At 45.6% G+C, this 23,338-nt stretch overlaps 1 protein-coding gene across 1 annotated transcript in view; it reads right to left on the bottom strand.

Annotated features, from left to right (window-relative positions):
• Positions 1–23,338, bottom strand: part of LOC144495299 (A disintegrin and metalloproteinase with thrombospondin motifs 19-like) — a 461,034-nt gene that overhangs the window by 85,089 nt on the left and 352,607 nt on the right. Inside the window, exon 18 of the mRNA XM_078215388.1 lies at positions 3,618–3,771. Within this exon, the coding sequence (XP_078071514.1) occupies positions 3,618–3,771 (154 nt within the window). The remainder of the gene's footprint in view (positions 1–3,617; positions 3,772–23,338) is intronic.

The raw sequence follows: 23,338 nt of genomic DNA, 5'->3' as shown, positions 1-23,338 counted from the left end.
CACTTTTACCGACCTGACCGGGCACATTTAGTCAAGGCCACTCGTCCCTTCGAGAGACTGAGTGTCGATTTTAAGGGCCCCCTTCCCTCAACAGATCGGAATGTGTACTTCCTCAATATCATTGACGAGTACTCTCGGTTCCCTTTTGTTGTTCCCTGCTCTGATACATCCGCTGCCACGGTTATCAAGGCATTCCGTGATCTCTTTACCCTGTTCGGGTACCCCGGCTACATCCATAGCGACAGGGGCTCGTCGTTCATGAGCGATGACTTGAGGCAATTCCTGCTCTCATACGGGATTGCCTCTAGTAGGACCACGAGCAACAACCCTAGGGGTAATGGACAGGTGGAACGCGAGAATGCTACAGTCTGGAAGGCTGTCTTACTGGCGTTGAAGTCAAAAGGTCTTCCAGTCTCCCGTTGACAAGAGGTGCTCCCTGATGCACTCCATTCTAATCGCTCCCTCCTGTGTGCAGCAATCAATGCTACTCCCCACGAGAGGATGTTCTCATTCCCTCGGAAGTCTTCCTCGGGGACCTCATTACCGTCTTGGTTGACGTACTCAGGACCCATCCTCCTGCGGCGACATGTAAGGGCCCGCAAGTCCGACTGGTTGGTCGAACAGTCCATCTCCTCCACGCCAACCCTCAGTATGCCTATGTGGCATACCCTGACGGGCGAGAGGACACGGTCTCGATCCGAGACCTGGTGCCAGCAGGGGACGTAGCAACCCCTTTCGCTCCCATACCCCCTGTTACAAACCCTTTATCTCTTGTTTCTTCCCCGGACACGGCACGGGCAGCATCGGGACCATTGCTTAACCATTTTACTCCCATGTACAGCTTGCCTGAGCCCAGAAGATGGTCGCCACCGCAGGGCGTGTCAGGATCCCCTGGACTACTGTCACCTCAGGGTCAACCGGCCTGTGAGTCCATGGAAAAACAGCTGGACGCCGCCTTGGGGAGAACGCCACCGCAAGTGCCTACTCCGGTGTCACCGCCGGTATTGAGGAGGTCACAACGACGGTGCGGTCCCCCTGACCGTCTGAACTTATAGACTGCTGACACTTTATTCTGTTTTTTGTACCCCGCCGGCCTTTGTTCTCAAAGGAGGGGTGAATGTGGTGAACCATCGTTGGTTCCCACTGGATAGTGCTGAGCCAGTACTGGGCCAGTACTACAAGGATGTACATATGTTACTGTTGGATTGTGCTATTGTTGCTGTTGGGGTTAGGGTGGGGTTGTTACACCTTTGTACTGTAGTGTTGTGGCACATCCCAGTCGGGCTCCGCCTCCTGGGAGAGGTATAAGAGTCCCTGCTCTGGCCGGGACCCCTTCAGTCTGGGATAGTGTATATAAGTTCTGGTAGCTTTGTTACAGTAAATAAAAGCCTTTCATTTCCTGAGCTTCAAGCCTCGTGTTTGAATAGCGCATCATGGCTCAATTGGTCTCTTTGGTCCTGCTTGCACTCCATTTAATCAGGCACGTTCTGGCCAGGAGTGTCAGGCCTCATGACATGCAGCTCACGGCATAATTGCAAATCAAATTTAAGGGATGGTGATGCTATTCAGACCCCCGGCTATACATTAACCTTCAGCAGGCCTGTACTGACCCTGCAAGGTTCATCAGATGCAAGCCCATAAGTAATTTTTGCTCAAATGGCTTCCCTGTAGGCCTTGACGAGCATGTGTTACAATAGCCTAGGCCTTGGGTGAGTCACGCTCGCAATGGCAAAGTCACGCTCCTGCCCAGAGTTAAAGTCAGGGGATTTAGTCTATCTCATGATAGTGCTGATACACTCCTTTTAGCAGGTCATCCAATCAGAGCCATTGGCAGCGAGTTTCCTCGGGGCTACTCAATTTCTATCGTAAATATAGAGAAACCCTTCTTATGCGCATAAATCTTAAGTGCCTGCTGAATTTGTGAAGTTGCAGCCGCAGAATGGCACAGCACTGAGAAAATTCACCCCCAATATTTCCTCACTCATTTTTATCTGTCCAAAATTAAATGTGTATGTTTTACAAGTGAACCAGAGTTCCAAGCATTATTTGACTTGTCTGATAGAAGACAACCACAGTTCACCATAGATAGAATATATCTTGTTTCCTGTAAATTCCTAATGTTAAACATTCTAAAATATAGAGAAGAATATGGAGGCATGACAATATTTAGAGTCTCAACACATTCAGGGAAAAAAAACCTCTCTCTATTTTGGTATGGAAATACTTCTGCAGTTCTGAAAATGTTAAAGGAATCAAAATAAAATGATGGATTCCCTAATTTAACACTGAGGTTTAATTTTGTTTTTAATCCTATAATGCACAAATCTTTTGCTTTTATCTTCAAAGGGAATCATCATTAATTCTGTCCCGATATGTCACAAGGAAAAAATCTTTCAGATCATTCTGGCCTGTGTTTCTGATGTTAGTTGAGTTAACAGCCTTGAGGTGTTTTTGTGCCAAACTAAATACTTAAAAGGGATACATTTCAGTCTTTTCTGCCTGGGTGGTCACCTGATAGACTGGATGGTGTGGTTATTGTAGTCCCTATCTGATCTTCATCCTATTAATTTCTATAACAGGCAAGTGATTCCTTTCCCCCAGATTCATGCCCAGTTGCTGAGGGCCCAACTTAATCCAAATATTTGTAACTCTAGGCTAGTTTAAAGGACTATTATCTCAGGGCTGCTATAATCAGTAAGCCAAACTAACTGTGACAGATCTGACCAGGAATTGAAGGAGCTAGGCATTTATCTGTTACTGTTGAAGCTGTTGATTTTGCAATTGCACAATTGATAACATGACAACATTTTGAAAAGGTAAAAAGTAAAGTCAAGCTTCACAATTGTATTTGTCTCTGCTTAGAAATTATTACTCTACTCAGATTTTCTTAAATAATATTTAAAAACAATGCAAGTCTGTGCCCTCGATATAAATTTACTTAAAGTATATAGTCTATTAAAATTAAGCAATAGGTAAGACAGAAGAGAAGTGTGCAACTAGAACAGATTAAATTGTATTTGTGTTTTCCAAATTTGGATCCGGTAGATTGTCTTTTTCTTATTTATATTGTATGTAAGTCTCTGTATGTGACTTTTTATCCAACTTCTAATATTATTAATTATAAGGCAGTCTCCAGTTCAGACAGTTTTTTAAAACTACATGGTTAGCATGCTGCCTCACAGCGTCAGGGGCCCAGGTTCGACTCCAGCCTTGGGTGACTATCTGTGTGGAGTCTGCACATTCTCCCCATTTCTGCGTGGGTTTCCTCCAGGTGCTCCAATTTCCTCCCACAGTCCAAAAGGTGTGCAGGTTAGGTGAATTGGCCATGCTAAATTGCCCCTTAGAGTCCCAAGGTGTGTAGATTAGGGAGATCAGCGGGATAAATAAGTGGGATATGGGGAAAGGGGGGAGTGGGGAATGGGGGGAGTGGGGAATGGGGGGAGTTGGGCCTGGGTATGATGCTCTATTGGAGAGTCAGTGCAGACTGGATGGGCCAAATGGCCTCCTCCCACACTGTAGGGACTCTATGATTCTATATGTTGTAAAGCATAGTTTTGATATTATCCTGCACGTGTCACTTCCACAACAAAATGTTTTTAAAAAGTTAAGTTCCCAACCTCCACCACACATGGCGTCGCAATCTTCCCAACCAGAGTGAGTCCACATAAAAAGAGGTACATTGGCCCTTGTACTGTGGTTTCCTGGACCTGGCTCAATCGGAATTGTGTATTCATAGTGAATGCCGTAATTCTGGTCATTAAAGAGGAGCACCTGCAGATTAAAAACAACAGCAAAGTCAAATCAATGCCAAGGGATCAAATGTACTCTTGCAGTTAAGTGAATTGCCTTTGCACAATGAGGCTTCAGGCAATACAGCTAATAAATTAAGTAAACACGTTTCATGTAAAGAGCAATGTCTGAAAGATGGTGCTTTGTATTTTCCAATTTTCTCCCATTTTCTCTTTTTGAAAGCAACAATTCATGCTTAATGTTGGAACTGGCAATTTTTCAATAACTCACCCATGTGACCATTCTTCAGGACAGGGGCAGCACGGTGGCACTGTGCTGCCGCTGCGGCCCATGTGCAGTGGTTAACACTGCTGCCTCAGCGCCAGGGACCCGAGTTCAATTCCAGCCTTGGGTGACTGTCTGTGTGGAGTTTGCACATTCTCCCTGTGTCTGTGTGGGTTTCCTCTAAGTTAACGTGGTTTTATCAGTAATTTTGATTCTAATATTTGCATTTCTCTGGGGTGGCACGATGGCACAGTGGTTGACACTGCTGCCTCACAGCGCCAGGGACCTGGATTCGATTCCCAGCTTGGGTGACTGAGTGAAGTCTGCATGTTCTCCCATGTCTGCGTGGGTTTCCTCTCACATTCTGAAAGCAGTGCTGGTATTTTCACAGTAACTTCTTTGCAGGGTTAATGTCAGCTTACTTGTGACACTAAAGATAAACTTTAAAATTTTAAACATGTATCTCATAAGTAATGAATGGGTTATCTCTCCTGCAGCCAATTATAATTAACAGAATACAGTTACATGTATCGAGTTTCACTTTAATTCCCAGGCAAGCTATGATATAACAAGATAGTGTGGAAATAATTTATTGAGGCTGTGTTCCCAGTGTAGAATCACATTAGATGAGAGGTCACGGACATGGATATAACTCTATTGATTTGATTCTGCAACCTGTACTTCCACCTGACAAGTCCCTGCACTGGAATCGAAGGCTAAAGTTACTCACTACATGTTCTCTACTTCCTCTGCCATTTTCACTGACTTGGAAGGAGGAAGAAGTCAGTGTATTAAGGAATTAGCTAAATTTTCCACTCACTGACTATGAATGGGCAAATATCTCACCATAATATTTTGGCTGAAAATTGTTTTCAATATTTAGCTAGATTTGAAGTGCTTTCCAGTGCCAGTCGTTCAGTGCTCCACTGTGTACTTTTTTGCTGTTTTGGTCCCGTGAGGCTGTAACAATATTTGTAATTTATACAGAATAAAGTTCATTATGTTCTCAGATTGTTACGTTCTGTCTAGCTGCTAAATGAGCCAGCCATATGCTTTGTTAGTACAAAACCAGTTAGAACCAGCTCTTAGACACAGTGTTGAACTTTGAATTTGTGTATTTGTAAGAAGCGTAAATAATCTAATGAGCACAATGTAAATTGCAAGTCAGTTGCAGATCTTTTCTATTACAACAACTACATGGTAATCTATAACAAAGATGTTTTTTGGGGAATTTTATGGGGTACAAATGTATGGGCGAGCGGAGGTGTAGGGTCCAACCCCAGCCTGAACGGTGAGAATTGATGCACCACAGATGTTGGGTCTCAAGGCTGATTTGAATGGATCTGGCGAGTGGTGCAGAGCTGCTGGTGCATCATCAGTGAATACCGTAGCTGCTGCTGGCATCACAGTGGACCTCGGTTCAGTGAAGAAGGGCAGGTGATTGGGCTTTGGTGACTGGAGGTGGACCTCAGGTATCAATGGCTGGGAGGGTCAATGGTATTGTCTGTGGGAGGAAGGTAACATTGGTTGCGGGAAGAGCTAGTGATGGCCGGGGTTGAACAATTGGGTCTCTGGCCAGGGGCACTTATAGACGGAGAGGGAAGTTGGTAGCCAGGTCTGAGGATGAGGTAGTCAGGGCGCGAGAGGAAGGAACAGCCCTGTTCTCTAATGTGAGATTGAGGGGGGCACTTTCGATCCTCCTTTCCCTCATTCAGATGAACATAGAGTCCTTCCTGCTGGTTAGTGCCACGTGGCTGTGTGTGATGTGCTGAAACGATCAAACGTTTACCACGGGACTTGTAGGAAGCCCTGGACTCTATATAAATAATTCTTAATGTTGTCATCCGAGGTATTGTGGTGCAGTAGATAGCATCCCTGCCTCTGAGTCAGAAGTTCCAGGTTCGAGTCCCACCTCAGGTCTTGATGGCCAAGGAAGGTGTGTTCATAACGCGGCCAAACTTGTCGAGTATCAACCTGCAAAATCCTTCCAATAAGCCAATGGCAGGCAGTAAGAGCGGAAGTTTCCTCCTGGTCAACCATGCTTAGTGCGGAGCGGTGCCCCTCAACCCCTTCAAGCTATAAGCCTCTGGCGACAGTCGAGTGACCTGTTCCAGTTAACATTCACTAAGGGAACAGATGAAAGTCTGCCTTTTTCACCATTGGGTGCAAGAAGTGAAACAACAATGAACAACAAATGTTGCCATTTTGCACTCGTTAGTCAACCTACTGTGACTAGTGGTGTACCGCAGGGCTCTGTATTGGGACCTCTGCTGTTTGTGATTTATATAAATGATCTGGAAGAAGGAGTAACTGGGGTGATCAGTAAGTTTGCGGACGACACAAAACTGGCAGGACTTGCAGATAGTGAGGAACATTGTCAGAGGCTACAGAAAGATATAGATAGGCTGGAAATTTGGGCAAGGAAATGGCAGATGGAGTTCAATCCTGATAAATGCGAAGTGATGCATTTTGGTGGGAATAATGTAGGGAGGAGCTACACGATAAATGGAAGAACCATAAAGGGTGTAGAGACGCAGAGGGACCTGGGTGTGCAAGTCCACAGATCTTTGAAGGTGACGTCACAGGTGGAGAAGGTGGTGAAGAAGGCATATGGCATGCTTGCCTTTATAGGACGGGGCATAGAGTATAAAAGTTGGGGTCTGATGTTGCAGATGTATAGAACGTTGGTTCGGCCGCATTTGGAATACTGCGTCCAGTTCTGGTCGCCACACTACCAGAAGGACGTGGAGGCTTTGGAGAGAGTACAGAGGAGGTTTACCAGGATGTTGCCTGGTATGGAGGGGCTTGGTTATGAGGAGAGATTGGGGAAACTGGGGTTGTTCTCCTTGGAAAGACGGAGGATGAGGGGAGACTTAATAGAGGTGTATAAAATTATGAAAGGCATAGATAGGGTGAACGGTGGGAAGCTTTTCCCCGGGTCGGTGGTGACGTTCACGAGGGGTCATAGGTTCAAGGTGAAGGGGGGGAGGTTTAACACAGATATCAGAAGGACATATTTCACACAGAGGGTCGTGGTGGCCTGGAATGTGTTGCCGGGCAAGGTGGTGGAGGCGGACACACTGGGAACGTTTAAGACTTATCTAGACAGCTATATGAACGGAGTGGGAATGGAGGGATACAAAAGAGTGATCTAGTTTGGACCAGGGAGCGGCGCGGGCTAATTGTTCCTGGTTTCTCGTTTCAAGGCTTCATTCTACGATCATCTTGCTGGTGCCAGTACAGAGTGAGACTGCGGATAGTTGGGAACCTGTCTCGGGGGCAGGGGATTCATATGGTGTTCGTGGAAGTGGAAATGACTAGGGTTGGGAAGCATTTTCCGATCGGGGCCATTGTGATCTCCTGGACTCGTTTCGATCGCCTCAGGGGGTCGGAGAGGAATTTCCCAGATTTTTTTTCCCCATATTGGCCCTGGGGTTTTTCACTCTGGGTTTTCGCCTCTCCCTGGAGATCACATGGTCTGGAATGGGGGGGTGGGGGTAAGTTAATAGGTTGTAATGAACAAAGCATCGTAGCTGTGAGGGACAGCTCGGTGGATAGGATATTGGTATGTAGATAGGCTGGAAAATTGGGTGGGGATCCTGGATTCAGGATTCAATCCTGGACCGGGGAGCGGCGCGGGCTTGGAGGGCCGAAGGGCCTGTTCCTGTGCTGTATTGTTCTTTGTTCTTTGTTCTTTGTTCTACTGTCCCAATGTAGTGGGCGGCATAGTTGTAGCCAGTTCATGCATGAAAATCAAAGTCCCAGATCTTCCGAGCAGCAGTAGTGTTGGTTCAATTGTCCCTGCAGTTGAAAACTCCCCCAACCTGACACTGCTGACTTTTCACAGAAATACATAGCATAGCCCTGGGGAACTCCATCGGAGTGGCGTGGAACTAGGAGAAGACAGAACATGCCCTTTTTTGGGCGATAGTTACCATATGGTAAGTTTAAAAGTTCAGTCCTAACATTAATGAATGGATGAGTGACTAGGTGAGTGGTTGAATGGCTAGGTGAGTAGTTGCATTGGTGAGTAGGTGGCTAGGGTTGGTAGGTTTGTAAGGCAGGGAGCTGGATAAGATTTGTAGGATGGGTAGGTGGGAAGTCTGGTTAGTGAGCAGGTGGGTAATGAGTGTATTAGTAGATGGGTGAGGCTAGTTGGGTTGCAGGGGTAGTTGGGTTGGATCATGTGGTTAGTCAAATGGTCAGGAGGGGTATTCAGGTCTGGTTGGAGTGAGTAATTGAGTAGTTGGAATGGGGAGTCAGGTTGGGGGGATAGTAGGACAGATGGGAGGATAGCCTGATGGCTAGATGATCGCAGTGGTAGTTGGTTCTGAGTGGAAGGGTGGTCAAGACAGTAGTGGAATTACCCAGGATTTAGACTAGGTTTCAATCTAACATTTCCTGAGTAACTATTCAAGCAACTTTTGCAGATCTGTCCAATGTCTCTGACTCTAGCCCAAAGTCAGAGTGATTTGCAGAGGGTCCTAGTGAACAGGGGAGTTACCCATTGGAAGTTTAACTTCCTGGGCACTCTCAAGCAGGTCTACATGTCAGGACTTCCACAGGGAGTGTCAACATGATGTAGTCGTATATCAGGTCTCTGATGATCCGGAGGCTGGAAGATTTAATCCAAGCATTCTACATGGACAAAATCTTTGATGAGAGAACCAAAATAGTTCTCAACATTTTAAAATAATCTAGTTGGTCTGGAAACTTTTACCATACATTTTGAATTATTCAAAGTTCACTGGGGCTGAAATCCTGGCATTACTCCCATGATGTGTTAGCCCAACATCTCTAGGATTGACTCTCCCAAATTTCACCCTTTTGTTGGCCCATGCCATGACCAAAAGCTGGAGTCCAAATTACTGACTAATTTGGTCAGTACATTTGCTCCCACTTTCTCAGAATGGCTGTCAATGCTCTGCTCCATGAATCCCAGCTCAGGAATACAGGAGCTTCTGTACTGTCACTCCTCACCTTCACTGCTGGCCTTGTTTGAGGTGTATGGAGTTTCTAGCCATTATAAGGATCTATGAAAACACTGGGGGAAGGATAAACCAGCACATCTGAGCCTTGGCCTAAGTCATAGCTGCTCTGTTATATCTCCCATCTGTTATATCTCCCATCCAGAACCATAGATATTTGAGGGTGGCACAGTGATTGCTGGTTTGGGTCACTGTCTTTATGTTCTCCCCGGGTGCCCCGGTTTCCCCCCTCAGTCCAAAGTACATACTGGTTAGGTGCATTGGCCATGCTAAATTCTCCCTCAATGTACCCGAACAGACGCAGGAGTGTGGCGACTAGGGGATTTTCACAGTAACCTCATTGTAGTGTTAATGTAAGCCTACTTGTGACATGAATAAATAAACTTTTAAAAAAGCTTGAAACTATTTGGCCCTATTTTAAAAAAAATTGAGAGAGAGAATTGTTCAACAGAAAATATTTCCCACAATTTGGCTAAAATATCAAAAGGTTTTAAGGTCTTTTGCTCATGATCATGATAGACCTGCCACAGAACTGTGGAAATTGAGCATCTCAGGTCTGGCAGTTGATTAAAAGGTGATCACAACTGAGTAACTGGCTGACACGGTTTGCAGTCGTAAATAATTTGATACAGAGTACACAGTATCAAGCTGAAGATGCTAAATTTAACAGTAATGTGCTCGGATTGGAAACGGGCTTCATGCTGGTGCGTACTGTCTATATGGAGCTAATCCCCGAAGGAATCATCGCTGGCATTGGCACAGTGGCTTTGTACCAAATATTAGATTCAAAATGTTAGCTCACCACTAGGCAGTCTGGAGCCAATCCAAATTTTCCTAACAGAAAGACAAGACCTTAATGTGTTGAGATTTTACTAGAAATACTTCCTCCAGTACTGTGTCCATTTTAAAATTGAAAGAATATTTGAAATAAATAATAAACCTGTTAACCAACATGAGAGATTGCTTCAATATTTACAAAGTCTGAAAAAAAAAGTCAACCTTTACTGGAATAAATCCAAGTTTGAACTGATAATAGTTATGCTACAGTCACTTTCTAGGGTAAATGGTAGACACTGGCCGGAATTCTCCCAAAAAAATTCGAAGTGTCGAACTTGCAGGAAAACTGGAGTAATTCGCACTGTTTGTTTCAGTGGGAGTTCAGGCTAGGATCTCCCACACTCTGTGCACTGGAGAGGCCACCAGCGTGAATATCATTAGATTTCAACGGATGGGGCCCATTCCCGCCTGGGAGGGTGAAACCTCTGCGCATGCACAGTGGCCCCGAACTGTCAGCTGCCCGTTTGCTGGGCAGTGTCAGGAGGCCCAGGCTGCCCATGCCCAGGGGGCACCCCCTCCACCACCTGACACCCTGGGAGGCCCTGATTGCCCTCTCCTTCACTCCAGTGGGGTCGTCCCAATAGTTCCCTGAATGTGGGGAGCTAGTGTAATCCCCGCTGTCATGAAACACTCTGGTGGGTGTGGGAGATGCTAGCGGGCCCGGAGACTTCAGTCCCGGGCCCGCTAATCACATTAAAAACAGATTTAAAATATATTAAAATTATTTACCTGGTCTTCCCGCCCGTTTCCAGTGCAGCTCTGACGGTGCCGGAAGTCTTGCGCCGGGAGATGCACTCGTGGCGGGAATGCATGCGCGAATCCCACGCATGCCCGGTTGTGAGATTCTCCCATCCCACTGCGCTAGAAAATTAGTGTGGTGGGGTGGGAGAATCGCCCCCACTGTTGGCCATCCACGGAAATAGATTTGCCCTGCAGCGATGCCACTGAAAGTGTGGAAAGCATGCTACCAGCAAAGGAGCAAATCTCCCGCTCCATCAGTGCTCAGGGCCAAGATCTATGAAAGTGACAAAGTAAAACCGTTGCCCGAGATGTATCGTGTTTGCAACCAACACTCCACAGGTATTTAAAAAAGTTGGAAAAAATGATTCCAATACTGGCCAACTACAGAATCTATGTTTTTTATTACAAGCAACAATTTTTGAATACCTTCCTCATCACGTTTCACCTAGTTGTTGCGCAGAATGAAAAGTAACTTCCTTAATGAATGCATTTTGAATGCATTAGTCCAATATTAATGCTACATTGTTACAATTGGATACGACACAGTTAACTTTGCAACAAAATAAACTTTGAATTTGTGTTTTCGTTTTCATTTATTGCACAGCACATGGAAATATTCAAATAGTTGCATAGTCAAACTTTTGTGCGGATTATGTTATACATAAGTGGCCAGGAAGAAAGAGGAAATAAAAGTATATCTGTCCATCAGCACTGTAATTATGTAATTACCATTTCAACATTTACAAATGGGTTCTACTCAGAACCTGTGTCTGAAATTACAAACCAAAACAACATACAGAAATGTTGGAGTCTTATAAATATCAAGGTATGTCATTCCTTCATATAACAGCCTTGAAATTAATAAGAAGTCAACTTCCCAAATGTGATTGTCCACATCTTGAACCTATTGAGATGGTTAACTGTTTGTACAATTCCTTCCATTTAAACATTGGCGACAACAGGCCTACTTGTTCAAGTGGAACTGCACTGAGTTCTTCAAATACCTTTGTGCATTTAAGTTACACATACAGAAGGCAATTTCCAACTTGGGAAAGGTATAAAATTGATGAGTTCTGATGTAAGGTAATTGACCAATTCTGTTTCTCTCTCCACAAAAGCTGCATGACCTGCTGGATACGTCTGGTATTTTCTGTATTTTAGATTTCTGGCATTCAGAGTATTTTGCTGTTATAAAATTGTTGGTACCAGATTGTCCTTTTTCTTTGCCAGGTTTCAGTTTGGACAATTTAACGTATAGTTGGAAGAGTGCTGTAGGAGAGATAGTTTCACATTGTGTTGGGCACTTGGATCAATTTTAGAACAACTGGGGAAAAAAATGAAGGTTAGTTGCCTTGTTACCCACATGAACAGAAATTTCCTGACACCGAGATTAATTAGAGGCATGGTTGTGAGTTTTAGTTACTAAACTCCTGGATAAGAAGGGAGAGATTTACCCAAGAGGAGATGGGGAGAAATTAAGAATACATAGAGTTAAGGAAAAAAATGCTGACGTATATAAGGGAGAACCTGTCTTATTGGTTAACAGGTTTATTATTTATTTCAAATACACTTTTAATTTTAAAATGGATACAGTACTGGAGAAAGTATTTCTAGTAAAATTCCCAACACATTAAGGTCTTGTCTTTCTGGTAGGAAAAATTGGATTGGCTCCAGGCTGCCTAGTGGTGAGTTAACATTTTGAATCTGATATTTGGCACAAAGCCACTGTGCTGATACCAGGGAGTAATGATGGGATAAGGTTGAAACGTCTAAATACAAATGCATCTGGTATTCTGAATTAAATTGCAGAACTACAAACATTTATAGGGATGGGATAGTGTGATGCTGCAACTTCAAAAGAAACTTGGCTTCAGATGAGGCAGAATTGGGAGATAAATAACATATTCAGAAGAGATCGTGAAAGCAAAATAAGGAATGGGGAACGGGAAGATGGAATAATTAAGCTTTGACGTAATTATAGCACCAAAAGAAAGGATATTATGGTAGACAGTGAAATTCAATATCAGCAGGACGACTATTCAGGAGGCAGGAGATAAACCACTTGTCATATACATGGAAGTCAATGGAAAGTAACATCGGGCAGGCTGCCTTTTAAGTTGAAAGGAGAAGGCTTAAAAGTGACTTAAGGGAGGTTTTTAAAATTATGAAAGTTTTTAATATACTAGACACGGATAGATTTCCACTCGTGAGGAGGAACAAAACTAAAGGCTATCAGTATAAGATATATAGTCACCCAAAAAATCCCCAAATCCCCTACCACATCCAGAAACAAAATTCTTTACCCAAAGAGTGGTGAAAATATGGAATTCACTGCCAACATTTGAAGTGAACTGTATAGGTGCATTTAACAGGGGGCTAGATAAATATATGAAGGAGAAGGGAATGATACTGGTGCCGAAATCCATGAAATAGTGTAAATATATCTGTAGTTGCTGCATTTATAATAAGGGCGCAGATACTTAGGAATGGTATTGAAATCATAAAGGGGGGTTTAGAAGAGGCTCACGCACAAACATCTATTTAAAATATGGAATGCATTACTGCAAGGTGGTAAAATGGTTATTTAAGGTAGGTTAATTGCAGCTATTAAAAGCACAACAGACAGAAATTTTAAAATGCATAGACAAATGAAAAGTAGGGAGCTTCAACAAGGTGCTAGCACTTGCACAGACACAATAGAGCTGAATTTTCTATGATTGAATATTGGAACTGACATTACCATGGTCTGAAATATAATTTCTCAGCTGGTGGACAATAGTTTTGATATTGGAAAATCCATAAACTTGCAGATGAGTAACTCGTAATGAGCTGGGTCTGAAGCTTACGCTCTCCCCCCGGCAGGTGTACAGGTGGGAAGGGGGTGAAGTGGGGGAGCATGAAATTGCATGGATGGGATTAACTCCGTGCTGAAAGCAATTTATGGTGGAGTGGGCAGGACCATGGAGGGAAGTCTGCCCTTGCCACAATGGCCACTTAAGGGTCTTTTCCTGCCCTGCCTCAATTATTAGGTTGGCGGGCAGATGACAAATTGAGGGGGGGGGGGGGAATAAAATTTTTTTAAAACCTACATCTCAGGCAGAAGGTACCTCCATCAAAAGCCCCCTTCTGATGGTAGGAAACCTCCAGAGAAGGCCTGGTGACCTCTAGACCTCCCTTGCCCTTCAGCCTATCCTCCGGGACCTTAATCGCACCCCACCCCTCTCCCCCACTACTCCCCGAGGTGTCTCATACCCTCCTCTCCCCAAAACCCCTACCACTTACCTGGCCTCCACATTCCAACATTTAGTGATGACACTGCTGCATTCATCTTTGAATGTGAAAATTGCTTGGACTAACATTTTGTCAAGGCTCATTTTCAGATGGAGACCACAATTTGTGATCTGCCCTTGACCATTCTTGTTGAGGCAGGTAGCACACGATCTTGGTGGCTGCCTGAGCAGCATATGCACATGCAGCATATGCTGATAGCAGGTGGTGTAGCCAGCTGCCTCTTCTTAAAGACTTCTGCTTCTCTGAAAGGAAAGCTACATACAGTGGAAGGAAGATCATAGAATCTACAGTGCAGAAGGAGGCCACTTGGCCCATCGAGCACTGACAATAGTACTGTCCTGTCCCGTAACCCCACATATTTACCCTCCTGATCCCCCTTTCATTAAGGGGCAATTTACCATGGCCAATCAACCTAACCCGTACATCTTTGGACTGTGGGAGGAAATCGGAGCACCCGGAGGAAACCCACGCAGACACCAGAGGCGGAATTGAACCCGGGTTCTTGGCGCTGTGAGGCAGCAGTGCTAACCACTGTGCCACCATGCCGCCCCAAAGATACCAAATATGAACATATGAATTAGGAGCAGAAGCAGGCCATTCAGCCCCTTGAGCCTGCTCCGCCACTTAATAAGATCATGGCTGATCTGCTTATGACTTCAAATCTATTTTTCTTTCTAACCCTGTACCATTGACTCTCTTGCCAACAATAATTTGTCTAACTTAGCCTCAACAATATTTAATGAACCAGCCTCCACTATCTGGAGAATTCCAGCAACTATGCCCTTTGAGAGAAAATAAAAATTCTCCTCATCCCTATCTTAAAAGAGACACCCCTTATTTTTAAACTGTCTCCTGGTTCCATTCTCTCCCTTAAGGGGAAGCATCTTCTCAGCATTTTATATATTTCCATAAGATTACTTCTCATTCCTCTAAACTCCAAGGATACAGGCCCAATCTGTCAAATCTTTGTTTATTAGGTAACTGCTTCACCCTAGGAATCAGTTGCGTGAATCTTCTCCGAACTACTTTTAATGCAATTATATCATGTCTTAAGTAAGGAGACCAAAACTGGATACAATATGCCAGATATTAGCTCACAAATGCCCTGTAAGACTTTCCTATTTTATATTCCATTCCCCTTGTAACAAACTTCAACATTCCATTTGCCTTCCTGACCACTTGCTGTACCTTCATTACTAACTTTTTGAGAGTTACTTTGACTGCTGGATGCCTGTATTAACACTGGCTATATGCATGACCTGCGCAAATTCAACACCAGGGAGAAGAATGGCTCCTCAGTTCATGGATGTGGTGATGGGAGACACCTTAGTAGTTCAAGGTGACAGGAGGAGGAGGCCATTTTCCTCCAGCTGGGGGTGGAAGTTTGGGGGGGGTGGTGGTGGGGTGGGGGGGAAACCAGGATGCCTTCACTTTCAAGTTCTCAGAAGTGGGCGAGGAACATACGGCCAGGAAGATCAGTACCTGGAGTCTGGCCCCCAGGGCCTGACAGCAGAATCACAAGATGCAAAATGGCTTCATGTGGGTGGTCAATCTCAGTAAATGCATCTACAAAGGACATCTCCTACCACCGCTTTGCTCAATGCACCTCATCTTCATCACTCACCCAGCAGTAGTCCCCAGCAGTCAAGATCAGGTATAACATCCGGGGACTCCACCTCACCTTCACACTCCTTCCAGTGATTCCAGGTACACATCTACCTCCAGCTGCTTCCATATGCCTTCAACTATTCAGCTGTGACAGGCAAATCACCCAAAAACAGTACATCACAATTAAAAGATGTGCTCTCATCTCTCTTGGAGGACAATCTGGCCCATAATCCCTGGGAGCAGGGCAGAATCAGTGCGGATAAGGATGCTTGAATTTCCTCAGCTCCAAGGAGGAGATGGGTTTTCTGCACCAAGGGGCCAACTGTGGTATCTGGCGTCACCAAGAGCACTGACCATTATCATATGTTCCTGACTTATACCCATTCCCACCTCACAGCTGCTCCACATCCTGTGATATTACATAATGTGCAAGCTGTTGATGGTGTGACCATGGACATCTTTCTTTCCTCTCCAATCACTATACCCAACGTCAACTGTCCCCTTTCTGATTTCTGATTCCAGGTACCCAAGCCACAGAACATAGAGGAGGAAGAGAGAGAACAATGGCATAGCATTGATAAAAGAGGTCCATCACTTGATCTGGCTCTCACAGCTACCAGTTCAGATACTGGCACTGCAAGTACCTGAGTGGCTAGTATGCAATTGGAGTCTGCAAGTGGGATGTCACAGGGCACAACTGTACGGCAGCCAGTCTGGGGGATAAGATAGTTTGTATGCCAACTTATTGGGTGTTTGGGCGGGGTGGGGGGAGAGTGAGTGAGTGACTGACTTGAGTGACTGATGTCACATTTGAGCTCTGCCACAGGGTTCTCAGATGGGGACTTTGCTATGATCCCAGCTGATGCTGATAATGGGCAACCACAAGATGATGATTCAAATTCACACTACTCCTTGGCCCCAGCAATATCTTTACAGACTCGTAAATCAGTGAAGAGTTACCACTAGCTTGACACAAAGGGATCTCACTTGGGACTGGCACAGTTGCACATGGTTTTCTTCTGGTGAACTCTTGAACATTCTGGGGGGTACGGTGGCATAGTAGTTAGCACTGCTGCCTCACAATGCCACAGGTTCAATTCTGGCCTTAGGTCACTGTCTGTGTGGAGTTTGCACTTTCTCCCCGTGTCTGCACAGGTTTCCTCCGGGTGCTCTAGTTTCCTCCCACAGTCCAAAGATGTGCGGGTTAGGTGGATTGGCCATGCCAAATTGACCCTAAGTGTCAGGGGGATTAGCAGGGTAAATGTGTGGGGTTACGGGGATGGGACCTGGGTGGGTTTGTGGTCGATACAGACTCAATGGGCCAAATGGCCTCCTTCTGTACTGTTGGAATTCTATGATTCTATGGATTCTATGATTCACTTGATAATTTTCACTTATCTACCTCTCCGAGACACCCTAAACCCACACTCTAAACTTATTGTTTCTTTAACTGCACAGCTAACAAATGAATTCCCTGAACATTGTCCCAACATTGACTGGGACAGCCATAGTATTAGAGGGTTGGATGGAGAGAAATTTGTTGAGTGTATTCAGGAGGAATTTCTCATTCAGTATGTGGATGGCCCGACTAGAGAGAGGGCAAAACTTGACCTCCTCTTGGGAAATAAGGAAGGGAAGGTGACAGAAGTGTTAGTGAGGGATCACCTTGGGACCAGTGACCATAATTCTATTAGTTTTAAGATAGCTATGGAGAATGATAAGTCTGTCCCAAGAGTTAAAATTCTAAATTGGGATAAGGCCAATTTTGATGGTATCACCAGGAACTTTCAAAAGTTAATTGGGGGAGCCTGTGGGAAGGCAAAGGGACGTCTGGTAAGTGGGAGGCTTTCAAAAGTGTGTTAACCAGGGTTTGGGGTAAGCACATTCCTCTTAGAGTGAAGGGCAAGGCTGGTAGAAGTAGGGAACCCTGGCTGACTCGGATATTGAGGTCCTGGTCAAGAAGAAGAAGGAGGCACATGACATGCATAGGCAGCTGGGATCAAGTGAATCCCTTGAAGAGTATAGGGGATGTAGGAGTAGAGTTGAGAGAGAAATCAGGAGGGCAAAAAGGGGACATGCAATTGTTTTGGCAGATAAGGCAAAGGAGAATCCAAAGAGCTTCTACAGATACATAAAGGGCAAAAGAGCAACAAGGGAGAGAGTAGGGCCTCTTAAAGATCAACAAGGTCATCTATGTGCGCATCCACAAGAGATGGATGAGATCCTAAATGAATATTTCTCATCAGTATTTACTGTTGAGAAAAGCATGGATGTTAGGGAACTTGGGGAAATAAATAGTGATGCCTTGAGGAGTGTACATATTATAGAGGAGGTGGTGCTGGAAGTCTTAAAGCGCATCAAGGTAGATGAATCCCTGATGAAGTGTATCGCAGGATGTTGTGGGAGGCTAGGGAGGAAATTACAGGTTCCCTAGCAGAGATATTTGAATCATCGATAGTCACAGGGTGAGGTGCCTGAAGATTGGAGGGAGGAACATGTGCTTTTGTTTAAAAAGGGCTGCAGGGAAAAGCTGGGAACTACAGGCCGGTGAGCCTCACATCTGTGGTGGGTAGGTTGTTGGAAGGTATTTTGAGAGACAGGATCTACAGGCATTTAGAGGACTGATTAGGGACAGTCAGCATGGCTTTGTGAGTGGAAAATCATGTCTCACAAATTTCATTGAGTTTTCTGAAGCGGTAACCAAGAAGGTAGATGAGGGCAGTGCAGTTGATGTTGTCTACATGGACTTTAGCAAGGCCTTTGACAAGGTACTGCATGGTAGGTTGTTGCTTAAGTTTAAATCTCACGGGATCCAGGGTGAGGTATCTAAATGGATACAAAATTGGTTGAATGACAGAAGCCAAAGGGTGATTGTAGAGGGTTGTTTTTCAAACTGGAGGCCTGTGACCAGCGGTGCACCTCAGGGATCGGTGCTGGGTCCACTATTATTTGTCATTTATAGTAATGATTTGGATGAGACTATAGGAGGAATGGATAGTAAGTTTGCAAATGACACCAAGATTGGTGACATAGTGGACAGTGAAGAAGGTTATCTCGGATTGCAATGGGATCTTGATCAATTGGGCCAGTGGGGTGATGAATGGCAGATGGAGTTTAATTTAGATAAATGTGAGGTGATGCATTTTGGTCGATTGAACCAGGGCAGGACTCACTCAGTTAATGGTAGGGCGTTGGGGAGAGTTACAGAACAAAGAGATCTAGGGGTACAGGTTCATAGCTCCTTGAAAGTGGAGTCACAGGTGGACAGAATGGTGAAGAAGGCATTCAACATGCTTGGTTTCATTGGTCAGAACATTGAATACAGGAGTCGGGATGTCTTGTTGACGTTGTACAAGACATTGGTAAGGCCACACTTGGAATACTGTGTACAGTTCTGGTCACCCTATTATAGAAAGGATACTATTAAACTAGAAAGAGTGCAGAAAAGATTTACTAGGATGCTACTGGGACTTGATAGTTTGAGTTATAAGGAGAGGCTGGATAGACTGGGACTTTTTTGTTTGGAGCGTAGGAGGCTGAGGGGTGAAATAATGAGGGGCATAGATCAGTTAGACAGTCAATGGGCCTGATTTTACCAAAACTTTGTGCCCATTTTTGGGCGGACAATCACGGTAAAGTTGGGCGTCGGGCCTATACCGCGATCTGCACCTGATTCCGAGCAGATTGCGGCTTTACCAACACCCGATTTGCATGCATTTAAATCGACTTAATGAACCGCGCGCCCAACCCGACCGCCAAATCCCACTTTACTGTCTTCTGGCCCGATCCGCGTCCGCGCTGTTACCGACCTGCAAAATAAAAGCCTGAAGTCACCGCTGCAGCCTCCGAAGAGCGGGGTCAGAGACTGTAATGGCTCCCTGACCCAGGTCATCCTCTGGTCGGGGCAGGAGGTGGGTGAGAGGAGGAGAGGGGGTGTGACGTCTCATCCTCTGGTCGGGGGGGTTCCACTGCCAGTCTGCAGCCGATCCCTCCTGGCACCATCACTGGTACACTACCAGCCACAGATTACTCTTCCCAGCAGGTGCGAGTGAGTGGAAGAGATGGCTGTGGCTGGTAGTTACCAGTGATGGTACCAGGAGGGATCGGCCGCAGACAGGCAGCGGAACCCACCTGACCAGAGGATGATACGTCACCCCCCGCCCCCCAGGGGATGATACGTCACCCCCCTTTCCACTGCCCCCCTCAGGGGATGATCAGTCACACCCCCCCCCTCCCCCCCCCCCCGACCAGAGGATGAACGTCAGAGAGCCGCTCTCTCCGCTTGCTGCTTTTTGTTTCGTGCCCGGGCGCTCTGTCAGATTTTTTTCGAACTGCGCATGCGCAGTTCAGAGCTCCGATCGGTCCACCAGCGCTAAGCCCCGCACACAGCGCGGATCGGGCCAGAGCCGGCAAAACACGTATGGGCGCGCTGGAAAGAGGATTCCAGGCGCGGATCTATTTGACGCCCAGATCCAGCACTTAGACTCAAAATGGTAAAATTCCCCCCAATATCTTTTCCCAAATGTAGGGGAGTCTAAAACTAGAGGGCATAGGTTTAAGATGAGAGGGGAGAGATAGAAAAGGGTCCAGAGGGACAATTTTTTCACACAGAGGGTGGTGAGTGTCTGGAACAAACTGCCAGAGGTAGTAGTAGAGACGGGTACAATTTTGTCTTTTAAAAAGCATTTAGACAGTTACATGGGTAAGATGGGTTTTGAGGGATATGGGCCAAATGTGGGCAATTGGGATTAATTTAGGGGTTTAAAAAAAAGGGGGGGCATGGACAAGTTGGGCCGAAGGGCCTGTTTCCATGCTGTAAACCTCTATGACTTTATGAACTCAGGCTGCCTGTCGCACCTTTGCTAAACTGATCACTTTAAAGCTGGCGGGGTGGTTTGTGGGCAGTCCTTCTTGTAACTAATTGTGCACTCTTTGTTGAATGACAAGCAAATTTGTTCCATGGACTTGCCAGGTCAAAGTGTTGAATATGTGTGTCAAATGTTCTAGAAAGGCTGCTTGACATTCTGATCTAGCCAGTTAGAAATCTTCTGGCACACAGGTGGCATGCCCACGCCAGCGCCCAATCCGGGGCACCACCTGCACTGTGCACCCCACACACAGGGCCTCCAGCTACTGTAGGGCCAACTCCAGGTAAGCAATGGAGCCAAATCTTTCAGCTCTTACATTTGAATTAGTTTTACACTTTTAATATTTTACACCATTTAATATTCCGCTGATTATTTGGATAGGAATGTGACATCCTCCAAAACTAATGCTCCTGTTTAATCATTTGCTCGATGTACCTGCTCTGACAACAAACTTTTCATTTGCAAAATCATAGCTATAAGAATTTTTGTGGTCAGCTTTAATTTATTTCAGAACATTTTTTTTTGTTGGCCGATCTTGTTTTCAAATGGAATAAAGATGTAATAGCATTTTGAAAATAATAAAGTGACTTGGACAACCCATACTGGTGAATAGGTTTATTTCCAACAAATTCTACTCATGTTCAAATGTACTGACTGCAGTTTTATTCACATTTTTATCATGAAGTCAAAAGAAAGGGTTGAACAGAAAGAGGAACTTTAAACATCAAACCTGTCCTTCCACAGACTATATGCAACTCATTACTATATGGACTCTACCAAACCATTTAACTGGTTAAGAGGAGGGCTCCACATTTTTGTGTGTATGGGATCACCCATTGATGACAGAGATGAGGAGGAATTTCTTTGTGCAGGGGTTATTGAATCAATGGAATTCTTTACCGCAGAGAGCTGTAGAGGCTGGGTCATTAAGTATATTCAAGGCTGAGACAGACAGATTTTTAATCAGTAAGGGAATCGAGGGTTATGGGGATAAAGCGGGAAATTGGAGTAAAAGATTGTCACATCAGATCAATCATGATCTCATTGCATGGTGGAGCAGACTCGATGGGCTGAATGGCCTACTTCTGTTCCTACATCTTATGGTCCTATGGTTCTACCAAATTTTAATTATGCAAACCGACAAACTACAATGGGCGGGATTTTCCGGTCCCACTTCAGCATGTTTTCCAGCAGAGGAGGTGGGGGGTGGCGCACCATTGGCAGAACCTTCTGGTTACATCGATATTTATGGCTCGCCTCACAGCGCCAGGAACCTGGGTTTGATTCCTGGCTTGGGTCACTGTCTGTGTGGAGTTTGCACATTCGCCCCGTGTCTGCATGGGTTTCCTCCGGGTGCTCCGGTTTCCTCCCACAGTCCAAAGATGTGCGGGTTAGGTGGATTGGCCGTGCTAAATTGCCCCTTAGTATCAGGGGTCTAGCTATGGTAAATGCATGGGGTTATAGGGATAGGGCCTGGGTGGGATTGTGGCTGGTGCAGACTCAATGAGCCAAATGGCTTCCTTCTGCACTGTAGGATTCTATGATTCTAAGAAAGGAAAATAGTGCAAAATTGCAGGCAGAAGATACTCCAGTGACCCACTCAGTACTCCATGCAAGGAGGTGGTCTCCACGCTCTGTCATCCCTTTGTGGACTCAGATGAGGTGGAGTCAGCCTGCTCACTAGTTTGAGCTTGCGGCTGAGATGCTTGTGGTGGTGGTCCTCATTATGGAGGTGCCCATGGGGTAATCTCCAGAGGCTGCAGCATGTGTTTGAACAGTCTCCATCATTTCATCCTGCTGCACAGAGGCTTCCACTGTCAAAGGAGCCAAGGTGCCTGAGGGTGATGCTCCACAATGGGTGCCACCATAATGTTCCTTGGTGACATCCGCAGCCCTTGGTTGAACGTACAGATGGTTGGAAGGAACCATCAACTGGGCGAAACTGGCACCCTCTCCAAACATTTCTGCGCCACCACTGCCAAAGGCTACATAATGAATCCTGCAAATGGCTCTTCATTTGTAATGCGAAGTGATGCATTTTGGTGGGAATAATGTAGGGAGGAGCTACACGATAAATGGAAGAACCATAAAGGGTGTAGAGACGCAGAGGGACCTGGGTGTGCAAGTCCACAGATCTTTGAAGGTGACGTCACAGGTGGAGAAGGTGGTGAAGAAGGCATATGGCATGCTTGCCTTTATAGGACGGGGCATAGAGTATAAGAGTTGGGGTCTGATGTTGCAGATGTATAGAACGTTGGTTCGGCCGCATTTGGAATACTGCGTCCAGTTCTGGTCGCCACACTACCAGAAGGACGTGGAGGCTTTGGAGAGAGTACAGAGGAGGTTTACCAGGATGTTGCCTGGTATGGAGGGGCTTGGTTATGAGGAGAGATTGGGGAAACTGGGGTTGTTCTCCTTGGAAAGACGGAGGATGAGGGGAGACTTAATAGAGGTGTATAAAATTATGAAAGACATAGATAGGGTGAACGGTGGGAAGCTTTTCCCCGGGTCGGTGGTGACGTTCACGAGGGGTCATAGGTTCAAGGTGAAGGGGGGGAGGTTTAACACAGATATCAGAAGGACATATTTCACACAGAGGGTCGTGGGGGCCTGGAATGTGTTGCCGGGCAAGGTGGTGGAGGCGGACACACTGGGAACGTTTAAGACTTATCTAGACAGCTATATGAACGGAGTGGGAATGGAGGGATACAAAAGAGTGGTCTAGTTTGGACCAGGGAGCGGCGCGGGCTAATTGTTCCTTGTTTCTCGTTTCAAGGCTTCATTCTACGATCATCTTGCTGGTGCCAGTACAGAGTGAGACTGCGGATAGTTGGGAACCTGTCTCGGGGGCAGGGAATTCATATGGTGTTCGTGGAAGTGGAAATGACTAGGGTTGGGAAGCATTTTCCGATCGGGGCCATTGTGATCTCCTGGACTCGTTTCGATCGCCTCAGGGGGTCGGAGAGGAATTTCCCAGATTTTTTTTTCCCC

This window comes from Mustelus asterias, chromosome 6 (assembly GCF_964213995.1).
Source record: "Mustelus asterias chromosome 6, sMusAst1.hap1.1, whole genome shotgun sequence".
Taxonomy (NCBI): Eukaryota; Metazoa; Chordata; class Chondrichthyes; order Carcharhiniformes; family Triakidae; genus Mustelus; species Mustelus asterias.
This window is presented reverse-complemented; position numbering and strand designations above follow the sequence as displayed.